At 38.0% G+C, this 23,693-nt stretch overlaps 1 protein-coding gene across 1 annotated transcript; it reads left to right on the top strand.

Annotated features, from left to right (window-relative positions):
* The first annotated feature begins 918 nt into the window (after nucleotides 1-918).
* On the top strand, nucleotides 919-22,718 carry mep1bb (meprin A subunit beta b). Its single transcript, XM_067452162.1, has 14 exons — nucleotides 919-2,666; nucleotides 2,886-2,904; nucleotides 3,002-3,049; nucleotides 3,139-3,182; nucleotides 3,348-3,426; nucleotides 6,524-6,641; nucleotides 6,843-7,021; nucleotides 7,329-7,547; nucleotides 8,371-8,529; nucleotides 10,188-10,403; nucleotides 14,763-15,230; nucleotides 19,492-19,671; nucleotides 20,247-20,481; nucleotides 22,431-22,718. The coding sequence occupies exons 1-14, from the start codon at nucleotides 2,586-2,588 to the stop codon at nucleotides 22,651-22,653; spliced, it is 2,268 nt and encodes a 755-aa protein (XP_067308263.1). The 5' UTR covers nucleotides 919-2,585; the 3' UTR covers nucleotides 22,654-22,718.
* The last annotated feature ends 975 nt before the right edge of the window (nucleotides 22,719-23,693 follow it).

Below are 23,693 nucleotides of genomic sequence, written 5' to 3'. Positions count from 1 at the left end.
GTGTGCCCATATAATCTTAGTGAAAGTGGTAAACAGATTTGGCTTGCTGTCTGCTATAGAGGGGCTCGGAGAGGATATTCTACCCTAGCTCCGATTGCCCCCCTATAACAGGCAAATTGAATGAATAAAATAATGAATGAAGTGAATAATGAATTACACTCGTGTCAGGGATCTCTCCTCAACCACCACCAATGTGGTATACAAACTGTACAAAAGGGAGGAGCAGGGGAGGAGGAGGGATGCTTCAGGAACTAAAAAGGGGAAGAGGTAAGCTGCTGGTTTTATACCTTGGTAATAATTGAAAGATTAGATGGGCGTACTCCTCCCGAAATTACGTTTATTAACTTCACTTAGATCAAGTTCAATGTTCTCTCAAAGCTTGGCATAAACAGTCTCTGTCAACTCAGGTTTAATCCAGAGTTTGTGATTAACTCGGAAGGGCATGCACCTGAAAGTGTGACACATGTGGCAAACAGTCAATCACAGTGTCCGTTTGATTCACTTCTCGCAAGAGATCAACTCTCTTCTCTTCTGAAGATTGAGAGATGGTTTTGAAAATAATCATAAATTAAATGCATTTACAAGGCTGGAATAAACACTGCTGCTGCAGCGAAAGTTTAAAACGGCAGCTGAAAGAATATCTCAATACATGATGTGAATCAAATAAATATTTCTAATTAGCTCAAATTAATACAAATTGTTTAAAATATTTATGAATGCATGTGTATAATATTAATAATAATATTGTAGGCTACTTCTCAATTAATTTAATAATCACATGAATATATTATGAAATACAAGTAATTATAATTCATATAATATAAATATAATAAATAGTACCAAAAGATGAGCAATTTTGTCTCTAAATTCCTCACTATAAACTGCTTTGATTTGCAATGAGAGATACAGGGGGTGTGGCTTTATTGCATCTTTACTTGCTGCTGATTGGTCCAGTTTGGGTTTGCAATCACTTACCCAGAATAAAACCTTCCCTAGAGCAGGTTATCCGTGCAGTGTAAGTTACCAAGGTAAAGAACACTCCTAAAAAACAATCCAACTTCTTGAGCCTCAAAAAGCAGAGTTTGCTCAAACTAAGCTTGCACTTACCTGGGTAGCAGCTGAAACCAGCTTTGTGCAAAAGGCCACTGGCCTCAAAATCTCCCACCCTGCATCTCAATCAGCTCCTGATTGTCAATGGGCTGACTCCCTGATCAGTTCCCTGACAACTGACCAAGGGAATTGATTGAGACGCACCCCCAGATCTCAGTACAATTGAGCGTCTATGAGCTGTACTGGACAAAAAAGTTAAATCCACAGCAGCCTTAAAGGAACTGCTGCCAACGTCTTGGTGCCAGATACCACAGCACAACTTCAGGGGTCTTGTAGAGTCCAGGCATTGAAGGGCTGTTTCTGTTTTTATCTTACAGTTCATAAGTAAGGATGTGGAATATGTTTTTTTTCTCTTTCTTTATCCTTTACCCCATTGAAAATGGTTCCTCAGAACTGACAGCATTACAGAGGTTGTGATGATCCATTGCACATATAGTTGTCATTGAGACATGTGATCTTTTCCTTTGTGATTTATCTTATCTCATTGAGCAACGAACAGAGTAAAAGTCTCATCCCTTGAGGTGTGAGAAATATGGCCCCATTCTTGCCCTGAATATAACAGTTTTATCTTAATAGCTGAACATAGGAACTTTGCTACTCCATCCTCAAGGTGAACGTTTTAAGTCGGCATTGATTTATGTCTTTTTAAGATGTTCATATTATGACACAGAAATTCCCTGCACCAAGTGCGCTGGCCTCCAGAAGAAATGTTCACGTTCAAATGGACAGATATAGTAAAAAGACCATTTAAAAATGCATTGCCCTTTTCGCATTATATATTTATGCTAGATATGTGAGGCACGTTCTAAATATATGTTCAGATGTGCTCGGTTTCCTAAAAACAAAGGGCTCACCCACCTTACCCACTGGCTTATTTTACCCCAGCGATGTCCTGTCTGATGTCAGTCCTGATCTATGCCCCATGCATGCTGTGCAAAATCTGCCTAATCGTTTCAAAAAACTAGACTAGACAACCTTCAGTCACTAACTGAATAATTCAAGTGTTATTGTTGTTGTTATGTAATGATCACCTAACATTAATCATGTGTATTAGCATATGGTCAGTTTTGTGATTCAGAGAAGTGTGCCTGCTCAATCTGGGCTCTGCTTCGGAAGGAAAAATTATGGTAGGATTGTTTTAGGAAACATACTCTCTAAAGGTATGGCTATTTTTTCTTATTTTCAAACAGCCATGTTTTGCAGTGCTCTTATCTCTTAATGTGCATTCTTCACTCACGTTGTTCCTGATCAAATCTATCACAACTCTATTATCAGAATTGATATTGAAAAGAGAACCAATCAGATGAACATGCATCATTTACTGCTCTGTCAATCATTGATATGCTGTTACTCCCTATCAGGTCCATCGTGCCAGCCTTCCACTTTTTATCATTTTATGCATCTTTTACAACATTGTTGGGCTGATATCAGATCAAGACTCTTCTGTCAGTTGTTTTGTGCTTCATAGCTCAAGCATGGGGCCCGTAGCCACAACACACACGATTCTGTTTCTTTTGCATGTCTTGTATCTCTTTGGCTTTCAAGGTAGATGTGAGGTGAGTGATTCGTTTACACATATCATTGAAGTTATAATGGATATTTAGGTTTTTGTGCAACAAAGCAGCAATATATTGATAGACAGAACAACTATTACTTATTCTGAAGTAATTTGGCATGTGTCAATATGAACTACAGTCACTTGAAAAGTCTTGTTTCATGATGAACTGACATTTCATCACATATTGTTGAATCTTTTCTCATGTTTTGCCTATTAGGCAACGCAACGAGTGATCGGTAAGGGTGCTTTCTTCCTCTCTTCTTTGCTGAGAACATATTTTATGTACAGAATATGTCAAAACTATGCCTAACTGCATTACCATTGATTTTGCAGAATATAATGTAGATGGCGGAAAAGAGGATCTGTTTGATGTTAATGAAGGTAAGATGAACATGCCATTTAAAAGTGTTTGTTTCGTTTGCATGAATGGTCAGTCTGATTGACTAGGATTTTGTTTGTCATGTTTTCAGATGCAGGTCTTGATCTTTTTGAGGGAGATATTTTATATGATGAGGTAAGAGCTGATATTTGGTTAATATCAGCAGACCTAATACTAACTAATTAGACCTGAAAACTCATGTGTGGTTTGCTGTTCTCATAGCACTACTGTTGTATGTGTAAATAAAAACAATTAAGCAATGAATTGCATATGTGACAGAATTTCCTTTTTCTGTCTAAGAAATTGGGGAGAAATTCTATAATCGGGGATGAATACAGATGGCCAAAAACGATTCCTTATTACTTTGAGGATGATTTGGGTGAGTTTGTTTTTTGTCCATTTTTAGTCCAAAATGTATATTATCACAAATTGTGGACAATTAAATTTCAACTATATTACCAATCTGCCTGCATTGAAACTATATGACAAATTAAATGAGCTGGATGACATCACCATTTTATCCAGATCGGCTGTACAGCCGAATCAAATTCTGTTGCATTATTTTCCTGTTAACAGGAAACACTAGTTTGCGTAACACTTGTGAACCTCATTGGACCTCAAACGTGCTGTGTAACAAGACAATGAACCTCATTGGTTCTTGCAGAAGCTCAAACGTGCTACATAACACAAGTGAACCTCATTGGTTCTTACAGAAGCTCAAACGTGCTGCATAACACTAGTGAAACACATTGGTTCTTGCAGAAGCTCAAACGTGCTGTGTAACACTAGTGAACCTCATTGGTTCTTGCAGAAGCTCAAATGTGATGCGTAACACGAGAATGAACCTCATTGGTTCTTACAGAAGCTCAAACGTGCTGCATAACACTAGTGAAACACATTGGTTCTTGCAGAAGCTCAAACGTGCTGCGTAACACAAGTGAACCTCATTGGTTCTTGCAGAAGCTCAAATGTGATGCGTAACACGAGAATGAACCTCATTGGTTCTTGCTGAAGCTCAAACGTGCTACGTAACACAAGTGAACCTCATTGGTTCTTGCAGAAGCTCAAACGTGCTACGTAACACTAGTGAAACACATTGGTTCTTGCAGAAGCTCAAACGTGCTGCGTAACACAAGTGAACCTCATTGGTTCTTGCAGAAGCTCAAATGTGATGCGTAACACGAGAATGAACCTCATTGGTTCTTGCTGAAGCTCAAACGTGCTGCGTAACACAAGTGAACCTCATTGGTTCTTGCTGAAGCTCAAACGTGCTACGTAACACAAGTGAACCTCATTGGTTCTTGCAGAAGCTCAAACGTGCTGCGTAACACGAGAATGAACCTCATTGGTTCTTGCTGAAGCTCAAACGTGCTGCGTAACACAAGTGAACCTCATTGGTTCTTGCTGAAGCTCAAACGTGCTACGTAACACAAGTGAACCTCATTGGTTCTTGCAGAAGCTCAAACGTGCTGCGTAACACAAGTGAACCTCATTGGTTCTTGCAGAAGCTCAAACGTGCTGCGTAACACTAGTGAACCTCATTGGTTCTTGCAGAAGCTCAAACGTGCTGCGTAACACAAGTGAACCTCATTGGTTCTTGCAGAAGCTCAAACGTGCTGCGTAACACAAGTGAACCTCATTGGTTCTTGCAGAAGCTCAAACGTGCTGCGTAACACAAGTGAACCTCATTGGTTCTTGCTGAAGCTCAAACGTGCTGCGTAACACGAGAATGAACCTCATTGGTTCTTGCTGAAGCTCAAACGTGCTGCGTAACACAAGTGAACCTCATTGGTTCTTGCAGAAGCTCAAACGGGCTGTGTAACAAGACAATGAACCTCATTGGTTCTTGCAGAAGCTCAAACGTGCTGTGTAACAAGACAATGAACCTCATTGGTTCTTGCAGAAGCTCAAATGTGATGCGTAACATGAGAATGAACCTCATTGGTTCTTGCAGAAGCTCAAATGTGATGCGTAACAAGAGAATGAACCTCATTGGTTCTTGCAGAAGCTCAAACGTGCTGCGTAACACAAGTGAACCTCATTGGTTCTTGCTGAAGCTCAAATGTGCTGTGTAACACGAGAATGAACCTCATTGGTTCTTGCAGAAGCTCAAACGTGCTGTGTAACACAAGTGAACCTCATTGGTTCTTGCTGAAGCTCAAATGTGCTGTGTAACACGAGAATGAACCTCATTGGATCTTGCAGAAGCTCAAACGTGCTGTGTAACAAGACAATGAACCTCATTGGTTCTTGCAGAAGCTCAAATGTGATGCATAACACGAGAATGAACCTCATTGGTTCTTGCAGAAGCTCAAATGTGATGCGTAACAAGAGAATGAACCTCATTGGTTCTTGCTGAAGCTCAAACGTGCTGCGCAACACGAGAATGAACCTCATTGGTTCTTGCTGAAGCTCAAACGTGCTGCGCAACATGAGAATGAACCTCATTGGTTCTCACACATCAAGCTAAAATGCTTGAGCTTCCATTTACAACCGATATGCACAACTGATATGCAGGTTGATGAATGTTTATATGTTAATATAAAGCGATTGTGGCTCTTTACAAAATTTGGAATACGCCGTTCAATTCATATGGATGAGTTTTACAATCTATTTATGAACTCTCTCAGATTTTATCAAAAAGATTTCAGCCTTTAGCTTCAGCCTCAACGTCACAACATCACATAATCAAATTAATAAAACATTTTTTTTTACATTATTCATGTGCTCCAAACAGTATACTGGAAGCAAATGATGGCTGGTGACAATGTAATTAGTGAAATAATCAATTTTAGATGGATTAAAATTCTGTCTGTGTTCACACTTGGCATGTTTGGTTGGATTAAAACGAACCCTAGTGTGATTGCTCTGCTAGTGCGGTTAACTTGTGCGAACACTGCCACCCGAACCCTGGCGTGCTCCAAACAAGCGGAGCGAGATCACTGAAAAGATGGGTCTCGGTACGCTTCCAAATAAACTCTAATGTGGTTCGAATGATATATGAATGCAACATGGACCAAAGACATGTAAACAAAAGAAAAACAGGAAGATGACACCCTAAAAAGAACAGAAAGCACCTGTTTTTTCTTGTCATAGTCGCAATGCACATTTTATACAGTTTTCTCCATTGGTCAAAATAGCATCATATTTAGTTCAGAACACTGCATTGTTTTGGATGTTTGGTAAATTTCATTGCAAAATATACACCATAAAAACCGACCAATCAGGTTGTGAATGTATCCCTTTAGTTTTGGTATCTTTAGGTTCTTGACAAAACGAATAACCCTTATAGTAGCAACATACATGACATTAAACAAAACAAAATGTTATAGGTCGCTTTACATGTCAGTCAGACATACTCTTCTTGTCTAAGTGGACAGTCATTGGCACTGAAGCGGCTGGAGAGCCCAGACCTAATGTCGCCAGTCAAAGGCTATGCCATACTAATTAGACCCTATCGATTTCTCTATGGACAGATATCAATGCAAAAGGGGTTATACTGAAGGCCTTTGAACAGTATCGGTTGAAGTCATGCATTGACTACACACCATGGAATGGAGAAGAAAACTATATCTCTATATTTAAAGGCAACGGGTGAGCAACTAAACACTAATATAAATGCTGCTCCACACAACACGAGCTGTGTAGGAACCATGATAATATATATGTGTGTGTGTGTGTGTGTGTGTGTGTGTGTGTGTGTGTGTGTGTGTGTGTGTGTGTGTGTGTGTGTGTGTGTGTGTGTGTGTGTGTGTGTGTGTGTGTGTGTGTGTGTGTGTGTGTGTTTGTGTACAGCTGTTTTTCATCAGTTGGGAACCGGCGAGTTGGCAAACAGACTCTGTCCATTGGCAGTGGATGTGATCGTATCGCAACCATTGAGCACGAGTTTCTCCATGCATTAGGTTTCTGGCATGAGCAGTCCCGCTCTGACCGAGATGACTATGTCGCCATCATCTGGGATCGGATTTCAGAAGGTATTATTCTACCTACCTACCTACCTACCCACCTAGCCTGGAAAATTATGCTAGTTATTAGAGTTATCAGCGAGGCAGATCTCAAGAGAGCATGCTAACGTCTTTTTTTTTGTCATAATGGTGTGCCATTTTACATCATATGACTGCTGTCAGCCAATAGAATTGAGAATCTTCAGAGATTGGTCACAGTAAAACCTTATAATTCACAAGATTATTAACAAACAGATAATTGTAATATATTCTTATTGTTATGTACAAGATATTTTCAGGGATGGACATTTATTTTCAGAACACATTCATTTCACAGGCAAGGAGCATAACTTCAACAAATACAACGACACTACATCCAGTGCCCTGAACGTACCTTATGACTATGGCTCCATGATGCATTACAGCAAGAAAGCTTTCCAGAATGGCACTGAGCCCACCATAGTCACCAAGATCCCTGCCTTCAGTGACGTCATAGGCCAGCGTATGGAGTTTAGTGACAGTGACTTGCTCAAACTCAACAGACTCTACAACTGCAGTAATGCATTTTTTTCACGCTATCAAAATCTGTAATGATACAAAAACCTCTTTCCTTCATTAAATATGATGTTTAGTTTACATCAATTCTTCTCAACCCTGTTTCTGTACCCCCTGAAAACTGCACATGTTGGATGTCTCTTTTGTCTGGCACACACATTTCTGGAGCCTCTACTAATGAACTGATGAACTGAATCAGGTGTGTTTGATAAAAAGCAGTGTTAGGGCCATTTACATTACACCTTTTTAGCCGTTCTTTTCCATTTAGCCGTTCAGTTACATGACAACGGTGTTTTGGGGACCTGAAAAAATCATAGTTTTTGCAAATTATACAATTATCATCACCAAGTAAACTACAAAAACATGAATTTATAAAAACATTGCGTATTACGTGTTCAGTCTATAGGCGCATAGTGTTTCTTTACATCGCCAACTACTGGCCTGGCATGCATGATACAGCATTTTAAATTAATCTCACGGATCCATGTGAATGAAGATCGTTTTGACAATGGTGTAGTAGTCTAAATGCGAAAAACGCTAAGGAATTTGTTCCCATGGTATAGTACATTGTTGTTGTGTAAATGTGCCCTAAGGGGGACTCCAGGAACAGGGTTGAGAACCACTGGTTTACATCATGATTTGATTTGATTCTTGCTGGTATCAGCAGGAGGGACATTCTCAGCATTAACGTGTCGACAGTGGTAAAAGTGTATAAAATACTTTGTTTGCAACAAGATCATACATAAGAACATGTAGTAAATGTATGAATGTTTAAAGTGTGCCTGTACTACTGGTTCATCTGATAGTATATGATTAATTCACAGCCAGCTCCTCTACATTTCTGGACTCCTGTAACTTTGAATTGGAAAATATCTGTGGAATGATCCAAAGCCATGAAAATGCTAGCACTGCAAGCTGGCAGCGTGTTTCCAAAGCTGCAGGTGGACCAGACACCGACTACACCAACATGGGACGCTGTGATGGCAAGTGTTGTTGATTTTTAATATTTAAAAACTTGCATTCTTTATAATTGATCTTTGTCATTTTAATATTTTAAAACAATGCATTCTTTATAATTGAAAAGCAGGGATAGTTCACCCGAAAAATGAAATTTCTCTCATAATTTACTCGCACTCATGTCATTCCAAATAAGTTTGGCATTATTGATTACAAATCTAGCATGACAGTAAAAAATGTCTGTTATGCAAACAAAGTTATATGGCTTTTATCATACATTTTTTATACTGTTATGGTGCTTTTTAGTTCACTTATTCACTCTAGTTGTATGGAAAAAAGCACTACTTCAGTTTCTGTGTAGCTTCTCCTTTTGTCATAAAGAGAGTTAGACAGTATGACAGTGCAAATGAGTTAAATTTCTAACTATCCCTTTGATATGGTCCTCTTTGGTCACAAATGACCGTTATACCGTAATACGTTTTGAATTTTAGTTATTTTGCTTCATTGGAATGGGATGACACTTGGTGACTTTTGTCGCATTAGCTATGTGAACATAAAAACATCATGGATATAATTAGTTTATGTTATAGGGTGGAAAAAAATAGTCACACTTGTCAAAAATTACCAACATAGGAAATTAATGGGAAATACACAAAAATACAAAAACTCAGAATCTTTTGATGATACAAATCACAAATCAGCCATGATGCAGAAAAAAGGATGAAAAAATGTAGGGGTGACACCAAAATAGCAAGAGTGCAAAATAGACACAACACCCCCCCCCTCCCCCCACACAAATATATATATATATATATATATATATATATATATATATATATATATATATATATATATATATATATATATATATATATATATATATATATATATATATATATATATATATATAGTTATATATAGTTATATATAGTTATATATATATATAGATATATATATATGAACTATAACACAGAGCACATTATTGCGAATGTGTAAAATTAAATCAATAATTCACTCACAATGCAGGAAATAAACAAACATCAAGGAAGAGGTTACACTTAAAAACATCAAAAACAGACACCCCCACACTTAAACACACACATAACACACTCACAAACACACACACAAACCACAATATGCACACAAATTAACTGGTGTGGCTGTAACAATATGGTAAAATCGAACCAAAAGACTCAAATAAGAGGTTCAAATCAGATCAGACATAAAAATATATTAGATTTTTAAAAATAATTTTAACCCCCCCCCCCATTTTTACTATACACGCAAGCCAATCAAATCTCTACTGAACATTTACAGTCAGTGACATTCAGTGTAAAATGTCTTTAAACACAGTTATATCTTGTGACGATGATCTAGTTTATTGAACAGTCAATAAACTACTCTCAAGATAAACAATAAAATCAGCTGCTGCAGAATTCACATGAAACATTTCCAAATACTAGGTTTACTATGGTTAAACAGGTTAATGTAAAAAAGTTTTTGTTAGTTAAATTAATGAGAAAATCTCTAAAATTCTAACATGCATACAATAATTTCGGTACAGTTAAACACTTTACTTTGACCACACAATCGCCTCTCAATCACTCAACATGAGCATTTTTGAAACGTGGAAGGTCAGTTCGGATACTCTCTGTATAACCACTGATATCCATCATGTTTTTAGGAAAGGGTTATTTCATGCACTTCAGCACAGCAGTCGGGATGGAGGGGGAGACAGCGCTGCTGGAGAGCAGGATTCTTTACCCCAAGCGAGGATTCCAGTGCCTGCAGTTCTTCCTCTACAACAGCGGGCATACTAGTGACCAGCTCAGAATCTGGACGCGAGAGTTCGACATGGCAAACCCGAACGGGACCCTGCATCTCATTCAGAAGATTGAAGGTACAAATGTTCAGCACGGGTTTAATAAACATCAGATGTTATTTTAAATGTGACTCTTGTCAAAGACAGTTTCAGACAACTAGAGTAAAGAAATATGTTTCGCTGGCTTCCGAATAGTAACTTCAGAGCCTTTTGGACAGAGCAATTAGAAATGCGTATTAACCTTTTTAAAAAAAGTTGTATTATTTGAATTGGAAATCATACCCCATTATCCCATGGTGCTATGGATAGTTTGGTGTGTGAGCCATCCGAGATGAAGGAAACTCTTCTTTATAAATAAGACTGAAAGTAATTTAAAAATGTTCAGTTTACCTAGGTAGATGTTACAAAGGAAAATGCTATATAAATGTAACAAATTACTACCATTATTAATTTAGCAAATTATTTTTGGGTCTACTGTGTTTATAGCAGTCGGTGGCTTTCCAGACTTTGGGCTATTTTGTTGAAGAACTCCGCTGACACCTCATTCAATAGACCGTTTGGACCAATAGAAACTATGTTTTTTAACTTATTTTATTTAACTGAAGAAAGAATTGTGGAAGCCCAAATGAAGCATCTTGTGTTGTATTAATTTTCCCACATTTATCTCATAAATGATTTACAAATTATCCCTACACTGTAAAAAAACAATTTAAAAAAATCTGGTCTCCAATTGAACATTTTCTAGTGACTGATCACATCAAAAAATTTAGTTGGCCAAATTGAATTTCTGTGAATTAAACTGCATCAATTCACAGAAATTAAATTTTGCCAATTGAAAAATTTAGATGTGATCAGTCACTAGAAAATGTTCAGTTGGAGATCAGATTTTTTTTCCTCCAGTGTACACCATAGCTGTAGCCCCTATTGTAATTGTTGGTTTTCTTTATTATTATTCCTCCCGAACAGTCAATGGCAGAACAGTACACAGGAAAAATTCTGAAAATGGACACACTTAGAGATAGTAATGAATACACTGCAAACAATGCAGTAAGATAGTCTCTTCATAACAGCTTTCACATGAACAGTTTTTCATGTGAACTCTGCCCCGTTTTAAACTAAACTGATTCTGCTGTAAACAACCTACTATGACCCAATACCATCCTCAGAGGGTGAGGGAAGGAAAGCGAGAAAACTTCCAACTGCTTCTTCGCGTCTCTAATGTTACCCACCACCATCTCAACGGCAGTGCCGAAAAGTCCAGAGGGTGATAACGGCATCAAGGTGAAAAGATTTCTCCTTCTCATGATCCCCGACAGATTGAGCCAGAGATACCTCTACGAAACCACCATAGCTGCAATGAAGCGTCCAATGCCACAGCTCTGTTTAGTAGCCTAGAGAAACAAATCTGTAGTAAGGCGCAGTTCGCCAACTGCTTCAGACGACAATCCCTGGCTATATTATCCAGGTCCTTCAGCAGGTCAGCCAGGTAGGCCTGCAATACTGACATTAGCCGTGTTTGCACTGTTGGGCCAAAAGCGGGCATGCTAGTGTGTGCGCCTGTCACTTCCAGGGCTTGATCAGGCTTAATCTGGTTTTCCTCTGGGCCAAACATGGAGGGGGTTTTTGGCCTACCGAGCGAGACAATTGGGACCTAAGCAGATAAACAGAGAGTCAGAATATGATTAATACCGCTGCTTATTTCACACCAGGCTACCTGCTAACATCAACATTTTTTTTAAATTCAGCTCAAAACTCACTTTCAGACACCAGCAAGTGTTTGAAATAACTTCCAATTGTGATCCAATGGGGATTCTTATCACCATACGAGAAAGAAATATATTTGTATGTGATGCTAAAGACTACTTATGTTTACCATTGCAATGGTCAATACACAAGTTTATGGAAAATACCAGCGACTGCTTGAAAAACGTAGACAAATCATATATATTATTATTTTTGTGCAGTTATTTGGTGTCTTGCTTCATCAATCTCTTCTCTATGCCTTTGTTGTTACCTGACTAATAATAAATTACCGTCACTAACATTTTTTAATCTAAAACATTGGTCAAATATGGATGTTGTAAACTAAAGTCTTTATGTGAAGACCAAATGTTTGCTGATGTCATGCTCATTTTGCGACCAGCTTTCAGTCAGCTGGTAAAATGGTCGAGTTGTGTGATATTAGCTCCAGCGAGATGAATGAAAAAATGAAAATTATTTCATTAATTACTCACCCTCATGTCGTTGGACACCCGTAACACCTTCTTCATCTGCGGAACACAAATGAAGATATTTTTGTCGCATTGTAAAATTATTGTACAGCCACGGTAGTGAGATGGACTTTTTGATGTCGTCTTTAGTGCCTTTTATGGGTCCTGTGAGTGGGTCAGTGTGAATGTACTGAATGCCAATGGAGGCCTTTCTGAAGCCTTTCTCAGCCATTAGCTTTCAACAAAAATATCTTCATTTGTGTTCCGAAGATGAACAAAGGTGTTATGGGTCTCCGACGACATAAGGGTGTGTAATTAATGACATAATTTTCAATTTTTGGGTGAACTAACCGTTTAAAGCTACACTGTGTGATAGTTTCCCCCATCTAGCGGTGAAAAGGTATATGCCCATCCATCCAGGGAATAATAGTTTCTGTTCCTCTCAATTCTGATTTCGTTTTAACTCCTACGGTGGCCGATTTAGCACAAGATTAACATGGCAATCCCCTTCTTCACATTCGACACGGTGCTATCGAGTGTTAAAACGCGAAAGGCGAAGCTTGAATTTATGGGTATGTCCCTCTTTGGCTAATGTACTTTCAAGAAGGAGGGGCAACATGGCGACCGGCATTCGAACCCCTCACCCGTATGTATTTTCAATGGCATATTATAAACTTACGAGAATACTTGAAATAAGTAAATATACATTAATGAGCACATATATTTTTGAAAGAACTAAGTGTTTTTAGCTAAAAATTAACTAAAAAAGTTACACAGTGTAGCTTTAAGGGTGTGTTTTAGGGTAGTGCCGTGGGGCTACTGGCACGGCAGTGGAAATGCAGCTTGATTTTGCCATCACGGCTTGAGGTCTGAGGCTATTGGCCCTGCCTGTCAAGTGGTTGGCCCTGGCTCGTACTGTTCCAACAGTTGAAAAGTTTATTGTGTGCAGGGCTCCAACTGCCTGACCTGCTGATATGCTTGGCCATGGCCCGCCATGAAGCAGGAAGGAGCTTCAAGCAGGAGGAGCGAGTTCCTGCTTTTCACATGGCCAGAATAATCGTAATCTAGCTGTGGCACGATTTATGACGTCCAACAATTAGTGTGTTGTGTCATTACCAGGAGATGGGGGAAAATCGTCATAGTTGTGTAAACTATAGTGGTCAATGGAAACTACAATTAACTTGAGTTTTCCCATTTAGCAAAATATATAATCCACTATAGCTGGATGACTTTACAAAAAAAGACTTGAGAGATTGATTACATTGGTCATAATACAGAAATATGTCAAGTTTGCAGTTGTTTTACAAACACTCATTAACAGTGTTTAAGCAGCATTAACAAGTTTTCTCTAATTTCATTCAAAGTCAGTTTAACACAAAGTATATTTATTTAATTGCTAGGTTTACTTTAATATATGAGGCGCCACGTAGGATTTAAATCAAACTTTGCTTATCAATACATACATAACACAGTACTCGCATATACATGTATACTATTGAATTTTCAAAATACATATATGAAAAATACATGTGCACACTAATATGAAATCCATACCAATACATACTATGTTAGTAATGAATGCTTACACACTTGTGAATAACTTGCATATACTATAAACTTGATGCACGCATAGACCTATAAATACTCGCATATACATATAAACTTCCATGCATATACACCTATAAACACTTGCACACACATATACACTCACTGCATGCAGACACACACACTTGCACATACATATAAACTTCCATGCATACACCTATAAACACTTGCACATACATATAAACTTCCATGCATATACACCTATAAACACTCGCACATACATATACACTTACTGCACGCAGACACACCAATACACACTTGCACACACGTATAAACTTCCATGCATATACACTTATAAACATCCAATAGTATTCATGTATATGCGAGTAATTTATAGGTGTATATGCACATGTTATGTATGTATTGATAAGCGAAGCTTGATTTAAATCCTACGTGGTGCCTCATATTAATAACTGTGGAAATGTGTCATCAGAGTCTGTGAAAAGGGACAATTGGTCCTGAATACAGATTATTGCCTAATAGTTGTATTATATAAAGCATAATGGTTGGGCTCTATGATTGCAGGGCTGTTACTAGATCACCACTGAAACAGTGGATTGACTGACTCAACAACACAACCAGCTGCTTTATACATGACTCTTTTATGTCTTTTATTTGAAAGCTCCTCCCGGTGACCTGTGGCAAATCCAGCATGTGAGCCTGAACGTCTCCAAAAAGTTCCGTGTGGTGTTTGAGGGAATTAAAGGGAGTGGAAACACAGGCGGACTCTCACTTGACAACATCATCCTATCAGAGACCACTTGCCCTGAACATGTATGGATGATCAAGGACTTCCGAAGCGTTCTAGAGAACACGCCAATGGACACTGCCATTTACAGCCCACGTTTCAAATCTAAGGACGGCTACACCTTCCAAATGGGCCTGTATCCCAATGGCACGGCTGGATACCCAGGTGAGCTGGGAGCTTATGCTCACTTAACATCAGGAGATGATGCTGTGGATGACAGTCTGGTCTGGCCTGCTCGGTGGAAGCAGATGACAATGATGCTGATGGACCAGAACGCAGACATCCGCAAACGCATGTCCAACCAGAGGAGTGTAACAACAGACCCCACAATGACTGTGGAAGGTGAGGTGTTGTTGATTTGAGTGTTTGATTCTCATCGTGTCCTGCAAAATAATTGTTTACATGCCAAGGAATTAGTTTTTCTAATTTATTATGAAGACTAATCTAATCTGTCCTGCCACAGCTTTATAATGAACCAAAAATATATTTACACTTCTCATAATAATATAAAAGATTTATAATGTTGTTAGCGATTTTGCACAGTTGCTTTGGCAAAGACTCTGACAGCTTTATTGATTAGTGCCCTTATCAAATCACAAAAGATTTAATCAAGTAAAGTCATCATCTATAGCACTTTATACAATCAATTGTTTCAAAGCAGCTTCACAATAATACTTCACATTTAATACTTATTATACAAACTTCATTAAATATGAGCTCAAATTCTGCTGTAAAGCAGCTGTAGCAAGACAATGGTGTCCTTATTCAGCTCAATTCAGTTCTGTGAGGATTCAGTTCAGTTCAATAGCTGTGTAAAGTTAATTTATTATGAAACAAGCCATTCAATTCAGGCATAAGCAGCTGTACAGAAGATCTAGTGTCATTATTCAGCTCAAGTCATTTCGATGTTGATTAAGTTTTGTTCAATAATGTTGAAAATGTTATCAGTTTTGAAAAAAAAATGCTATGAAGCAGAATATAAGTGTCATTATTCAATTTAATTCAATTCAAGATTTGTTCTTTTTTAATAATGTAGACTTGTCATTTAGCCAGTATCACAATGAACATCATTTTTGTTAAAACTACGTTTAGAGTCCAGCTGGTCCTGACATGACGCGCTAATAGCTATCCATAGGAATCTGTGCCATGGGCTAATCTAATTGACTTTGACAACTCTAGTTAAAATATGTATATACAGTCATGTGAGAAAGAAAGTACATCCTCTTTGTATTCTATGGTTTTACATTTCTGGACATAATAAAAATCACATGGGGCCTCATTTATAACCGTTGCACACAAAACAGGCCCTAGAAGAGGCATACATCACTTCCTACTCATAAGTTGTGATTTATAAGAACAAACCTGATGGGAAATTTTTAACTACAGCGAGGATTGCTATAGACACATGATAATAGCAAAATATAAATATTTTGACATGAATAATGATCAATAATGCACAATAAGACCTATCTCTTTCTTATAAAAAATATAAAGCAATTAAAAATACTATTTGGCCAGAGGAAAATAATGAGAAAAACTTTCTCTGAAATGTATTTTATAATAATTTGATTTACTTATACAAAAACAAGGCAAGGATACTGAAGGATTTTTAGCTATGTGACCATGTCTGTATCTTGTATTTTCCTAATGTCTTTTACCATTAAACATGGTATCACTTGGATGAATATGCATATGCAAATGATATTCAGATGAGGATATGCATAGTAAAACTAGGCGTTGTAAGCTCAATTCATGGCGATTTCAGGGAGGAGACGGGGTGGAGATGCAGATTTTCTGCTGACTGGGTTTTGTAAAGGGAATTTTGTACTGGTTCTGCCATACGCAACTTGCAGTCTTTGAGTCAACCATGAACTTCTCTGTATACCAAAGTATTCTAGAGTCAAATGTGAGGCCACCTGTCCGACAGCTAAAGCTTAGACGAAATCGGGTCATGCAACAGAACAATGATCCCAAGCGCAGCAGCAAATCTACAACAGAATGTCTGAAAAGAAAATAATCACATTTTTGCGCTAGCCCAAAGTCCAGACCTCAACCTAAGTGGAATGCTGTGGCGGGACCTTCAGAGAATTGTGAGAAAACAGATCCCTACAAACCTCAATTAACTGAAGCAACATAGAGAAGAGTGGGACAAAATTCTTAACTGATAATGTCATACAGAAAAAAATTAGCCTACCTCAAGTTATATCTGCCAAAGAGGATTTTACAAGCTATTGTATTCATGTGGTGTACTTAGTTTTTCAAATACGGCTTCTCTTTTTTGGTGAAAGGACCACCCGTCTAGCCTGACAAGCCAGACCCACATTGAGAAGTTTGAAACTCACCATAGACAGGGCTCAATCCGAGGGGCGGGATAAACGGTTGTCTTTCAAACTCCCTCTGCACGCGATAGGATAGAGCTACAACCAGAGTAACGAAGGTGAAGCTGAGCTAGTTGACAGATTAAACATTCACCTTATCCGGTCGGCAAAACTCAGAACACATCTTCCCTTTTTAAGAATGACTTCAGTGCCGTTCTTTGTTCTTTTCTCAGAGAAAATCTTAACCCCAAGTCTTCCAGAGTCGCGGTCAAAGCTGATTCGAAAGACCGCAGTTCGCCAGCTTCTGTGTTTACAAGTATCAGGCAAGCGCAACTCGGCTGCCCTACTCACCAACTCTATACACGATGTGATTGGCCTGACCAGACTTTGGTTTTTACAGCTCAGAACTGTATTGAGAGTTGCTAGACAATACTCACAGCAGATTAGATTTACTGCCACTAGGGTGCGTCTAGATTTCTAGGCTACCACCCGTCAGCCCATTGACGGAATCCAAGGGTGAAGGTATAATGCGTTTAGGTCTTTTCAGTGCTTTGAAGTAATTTTTTAGTTTTAGAATTTAGTTTCACATTTACTTAATCTGACTCCAATTTTATATGATTACTAAATTCAGATTGTGTTTCTAATTAGGAACTAACCATAAATTTAGATTATGCATTAATTAAGATATTTGATTATTCTGGGTATCCCATACTTGCATATATTTGTTCACTAGAGACCCGATGATGCACAGAGATCGGATCACCTCACTCAGAGGATGCGGGGCGATCTATTTTATCTTTAAGTGACCACAACCTTCTTGCTCATAACAAAAATACTCATAACTTTGAGGGAACAGTTTGGGCACCTTACTGTTCCAAGTGACTGCGCTCCAGTGGACAAAGCAACGTCTATAAAGACATGGATGAGTGAGTTTGATGTGGAAGAACTTGACTGGCCTGCACAGTCCTGACCTCAACCCGATAGAACACCTTTGGGATGAATTAGAGCAGAGACTGCGAGCCAGGCCTTCTCGTCCAACATCAGTGCCTGACCTCACAAATGCACAGAAGAATGATCATACATTTCCATAAATACACTCCTAAACCTTGAGGAAAGCCTTCCCAGAAGAGTTGAAGCTGTTATAGCTGCAACGGGTGGGCCAACTCCACAAGTCCACTTCATTAAGGCTCATGTGCATGTAAAAGCAGGTGTCTCAAAACTTTTGGCAATATAGTGCACACTGTTATATATACTATATTAGAATAATCCACTCCAAATCATTGATAAAAATAGTAAACAAAAAGAGAAACTAAAATGGAACCCTGAGGAACTCATTTTGCTTTATTTGATGGAAAGATGAACTATAGTTTTTTAAACATACATATTGAGTGCAGTCAAAAGATTTTTAGAGAAGCTTCACTACAACCTATAGACCTAAGTTTATGATCAACAGAATCAAAAGCTTTGAGAGGCAACAAATAACGCTGCACAGGACTTTGTGCTATCTAAAGAGTTTATAATGTCATTTGTTACTAGCAGAGCAGGCAGTTATGGTATTATGACCTCCTCTAAAACTTAAAGGTTTACTAAAAACATAAAAACTACAGAATTTCCCAAATATCTGTTCTGCCACTTTCCATTAAGGCACAATATGTAAGATTTACTAGAACAATGAAATATATTTGATTGACTTCTGCACTTACATTATCCCAAATGTTTCCAAGAATGTTTAAATCCAGAGAAATAATCAATGTTAACCAGGACATGTAACGTGTCCATGCGTCGCCTATCAATAACATCATACCTGCATTACCCCTGATTTTCAAAACACCCTCGCCATTCTGTGTTTTATTAGACAGGTGAGCAACAGTTTTTTATGCATTGATACATTCAAAAAAAGCTTGAGAATAATAAGACAGCTAGTATTGTAATTTTACTACTGTAAAGAAAGAACACACACACACGCACGCGCGCGCGCGCATACACACACACAATTCTTTTTCATTTACATTTATTTTACAGTGCAGTTGTTATAATAGTAGCATGTCAGTGTCTTCATAAAAGTATTATTATTATATTCTAATTCTTTTGCTTCCTAAAACAGCAGTGTGAATAATATGTGGAATGAGGCACTATATAACAACAAAAAAAATATTTTTAGACAAGGGGTTGGAGCTCTACATTTTGATCTCAAGTTGTAGGCTATCAGACTGATGCATTTAATTCTGACAGAATCCTGTGGAATACACTGAATCATCACTCTTTTGTCAAAATTTCCTCTTTAGGGACTGAAAATTTCTTCTGGGATGATCCACGTAAAGTTGGGGTGAAAGTAACAGATGGCATTGGGATAGAGTACTTCCGTGGTCCAGGTGCCGGGACCCCTGTTTACCTCACCCAGGCCAGAGCTCTGAGCCGAGACTTCATCAAGGGTGGAGATGCCATCTTCCTCCTTACAATGGAAGGTGATGAGCACTGAGAAACACAGAGCCATTTCACAATTTGGTTGACTCATTTCTCACTAGCTGATAATTTATTCAAAAATACTTTAAGTGCACAAAGGAATAGAATGAAATTGTGTTGACTTACTCTCATTTAAATATAAACCTATATTCTTAAAATAAAAGGTTCAATGTCTTGTGATGTTTAACAGATGTTGGGTTTTGGTTACTTAAACCCTGTCTTAAAACCAACATAATATCAACATTAGCAGTCATCGTATTCTACATCGAATTGACATTGAATTTCGGTCGCCCGAAGTCAGAACTTTTTAACCAAAATTGCAATGTCTTATGATTGAAATGTCTCCAGTGCCTGCTGGGTATGAAGGTATTTCTTCCATGGAACACAAAAGGAGATGTTTAGCAGAATGTTCATGCTGCTCTATTCCATATAGTCAAAGCTGACAGTGACTGTCAAGAGCCACAAAAAACCCCACCAAAAAGTATTGTAATATCTAACATCACTCGCTTTCTTCCAGCTTGCTGTACTGATGCTACGCTACTTTTGTGCTTACGTTTGTCTGTCTGTGTTCTTGTAGATATCTCTCATCTGGTTGCTTCACAGCCTTTCCCGTCCACAACCATGGCTCCAGCAAGTTCTACTCCTGTAACACCCAGTCCAACAAATCCAGACAACAGCACGTCAGCCAACACAACTACTGTGACTTCCCCTACATCTGCCACCACCACTGCACCTCACGGCCCGTGTGTGTCAGTACAATGTGAAAATGATGGAGTGTGTGTGCTGAATGACGCAGGAGAGGCCTTGTGCAGGTAACACGTGGCCAGTTCACTTTTTTATTACATTGATTAGTGTGTAGTAGAGTTATACAGTGCAGCTGTGACCAAGCACTTTGGTTCTTGGTCTACTTTTTTCCCCATAGTGTTTTCCAATGGTTTTCATGTAAGCCATGGCTGAAACCAACCTGCTAGTCATGGGTCTTTTATGCGGAGACTCTCCTCATGTGTTTGCAATTTGCATAATAATGCATTTAAAAGTTAATGACCAAACGTTTCTTTACAAATGCTGTTGCAGATCAAATATAATGTGGATAACATTAAATAAATATATTTTTGTCAGTTTAGATTATTATTAATCGCGCAAACCCCTTTATATAAACTTCCTTTTAACCGTTGGACTCACACATCCGCCATGTCCGTAGTTTTTTTTAACACTTTTTTATCTGTGTTTGTAGTTCAAATCGAATCCTCGTCCAACGCACACTAGATTGTGTCTAATATTAGCCGTTAGAGTGTGCACGGATGCATTTCACTGGAAAAGTAGACCATCCGGGTATCTTTGGAATACTCATTTCAACATACTACGATTTGGGACATACTAATTCTATTTTCGAATACTAATTAGGATGGATAGATTGCGAATTGGGATGCAGAATGTGCTTACATGTACACCAATAATGGGATTATTTCCAGAGTAAAAAGTTTACATGATACTCTTATTTTTTTTGATTATTCGCTAAGAATTGTGGTTATTTTTGTACCATTATTATTTACATACCCCAGCACAAATGATGGGCTCAAATATATATATATATATATAATCTACTTACGTCAAAAGCAAAACCTTTCTATGGACGAATGTGATTTTTGTTGTTGTTGTGACGCACCTGAAAGTGTCTTCAATAGTTTTGACAATCAAAATACTTCTTTTTATTCATGTTGGGCAACGTTGTCAACAGCGCTTGACATTCACACTCGCCAAATGCATTTGTATTTCAGCAGTGGCGTGTAACGCAGTCACTCCTACAAGCCATCTTGGCGGGTTGAATTTTACATATAATATATAAAATATAATATATTTTCAATTATAGTCTTTTAAAAAGGCATCTGAAATAATAAACTGTGTAATGTACTGTTGTCAAAAAAAAAAAAAAAATATCGATATGTACTCAAGCCCTGAGTGAAGGGAGGTGGGTTTGTTGTCAAAGAGACACACAAACCCACCTCCCCTAACGCACTCCTTTAATTTTCTCCAGATGAATATTGTTGCTGTTAAAGGGCTTGAATTTCGGCATTGCATTACTCATAAATTTCCGCAGATTTTGTGCTTACACCCAAAGTCCCTCGAAATACTTCCTACAATCCTACTACAAAAATGTGCTCTTTTTCACTGCTTATTGCGCTTATAGTCAAACACACACAAAATGATGTCAAAATGCTGGTCTTGGTGATTATTAACATAAACACAGTCAGTTGTATTTTAAGTGAATATACAGACTTGTGTAACAGTGATCCATGCATCAGGTCTTAAAGTGACAGTAGCCTAATATTCCTGCTGCTAAATTTTGAGATAATATTAAAAATATCTATATTTGTAGATATAGATTGTTGTCAAGAACCTTCGCATCACAGCATCATCTATGTACCAGAAGCATATGCACACTTTGCTCTGAGTGTAATAGAAGCGATTAAAATGTTTACATGCCTGTTTATTATGATTAAAACCAGCATATGCCACATATTTTACTACAATTATGGTTGTTACAATTATGAGTTGAATCACATCAATTTGATCAAAGTATTGTGTTTACACGAGGTAAAGTCTAAATGCAATATTGCCTAATTGATCTAATTATTATCGTACTGAGGATGCATGTGACCTGGATCATTGATAAAGAGATGAGCGTTTATGTCATGATTGGTGTTTAGTCTTCAATAATAGAAGTTGTGTTTGTTGTCACGTGTGTTGCGTCTTCTTGCAGGTGCGCGGTGGGTGACGACTGGTGGCACTACGGCGACAGATGCCAGTTTAAGAGCTCGGCCCAAAACAACATCCTCACCGCTGCACTGGCGTCTGTCGGGGTGTTTGTGGTCATGCTGATCGTGACGGTTGTCAGTGTGGTCTGTGTGAAGAAGAGCCAGAGTAAAGTGCTGCTTGATGGAGAGGGAATCACCATGAAAAACATGCACTCGTTCAAAGCATGAGCACCTGATGTGTTCTCTTAAGGCCTGTTCACACCAACAATGAAAACTATACAGATAATTATGATGATGACATCTGCTTATAAGCACGTGCTGCGGTTTTGCCATCTTCCACTTTAAATGCTCAAGCTCTTTAAAGCAGGATGGATTATCTCCATTGGTTGTCTATGAATTGGCTTTCTAGGCTTTTAACATTCATCAGCAGGATAAAATCTTTCTGAAAGTGACTCCAACGATATTGTTTCTCTGTGCCGTTATCTTTATAGTTGTGGTGTGAACATTTTTATATTTTGAGTGATTTTTAGAACTACTTTATCGTTATCATTGTTGGTGTGAATGGGATTTAATGTGCGACTTACACAATGATTAGGAAAATGACTCATGGTGCTTTTGCTGATTCTTTGATGTAATAGGACAAGCAGTGGTTTATTCAGTGGCCACAAAAGCATTTTTTTGTTCACTGTTTGAATGCCATTACATGTATGAACACACTTACAATAAATACATTTGATGAACCAGGGTAAGTCACTTTAAGAAACACATTCCTAAATCCTGGTTTATTGACAGTAATACTGCCATCCTTATAATTTTCTATCAGAGGTTTTCTTTGAACAGGTTTCATTTTAGTTTTCCAAATAATATTTAACAATAAAAATTCAATATACTTGGATATTCTTTGTCAGCAAATAGCACGAACAATACTGTGCAGGATAGACTGTGAGCTTTAGTAAGAAGTGTCTTTTTTCAATTCTAATTTTGGTAAAGTTGTTTGGAGCCTGATTTGCATAAGAGTACAAAGATATATAACAATGTTTCACATCTGTTCCACTAAAAGAAGCTTCATCTGACTGTCTTTTATCAATATAAGCCTTCAAAAGGTAGAAACCTGTAAATCAGAGAAAGACAAAATGTATCATCCATGTTCAAACTAAAAAGGTATTTTATACATAATAATAAATAAATAAAAATTCACTGAAATTAGCTAAATTTTGTCCGTTTGTGTTGGGATCACATGAATAATTTCTGGTACATTGAAAATTGGG

This window comes from Pseudorasbora parva, chromosome 9 (assembly GCF_024679245.1).
Source record: "Pseudorasbora parva isolate DD20220531a chromosome 9, ASM2467924v1, whole genome shotgun sequence".
Classification (NCBI taxonomy): domain Eukaryota; kingdom Metazoa; phylum Chordata; class Actinopteri; order Cypriniformes; family Gobionidae; genus Pseudorasbora; species Pseudorasbora parva.
The sequence above is the reverse complement of the archived record's forward strand: the minus strand, read 5'-3'. Positions and strand labels throughout refer to the sequence as shown.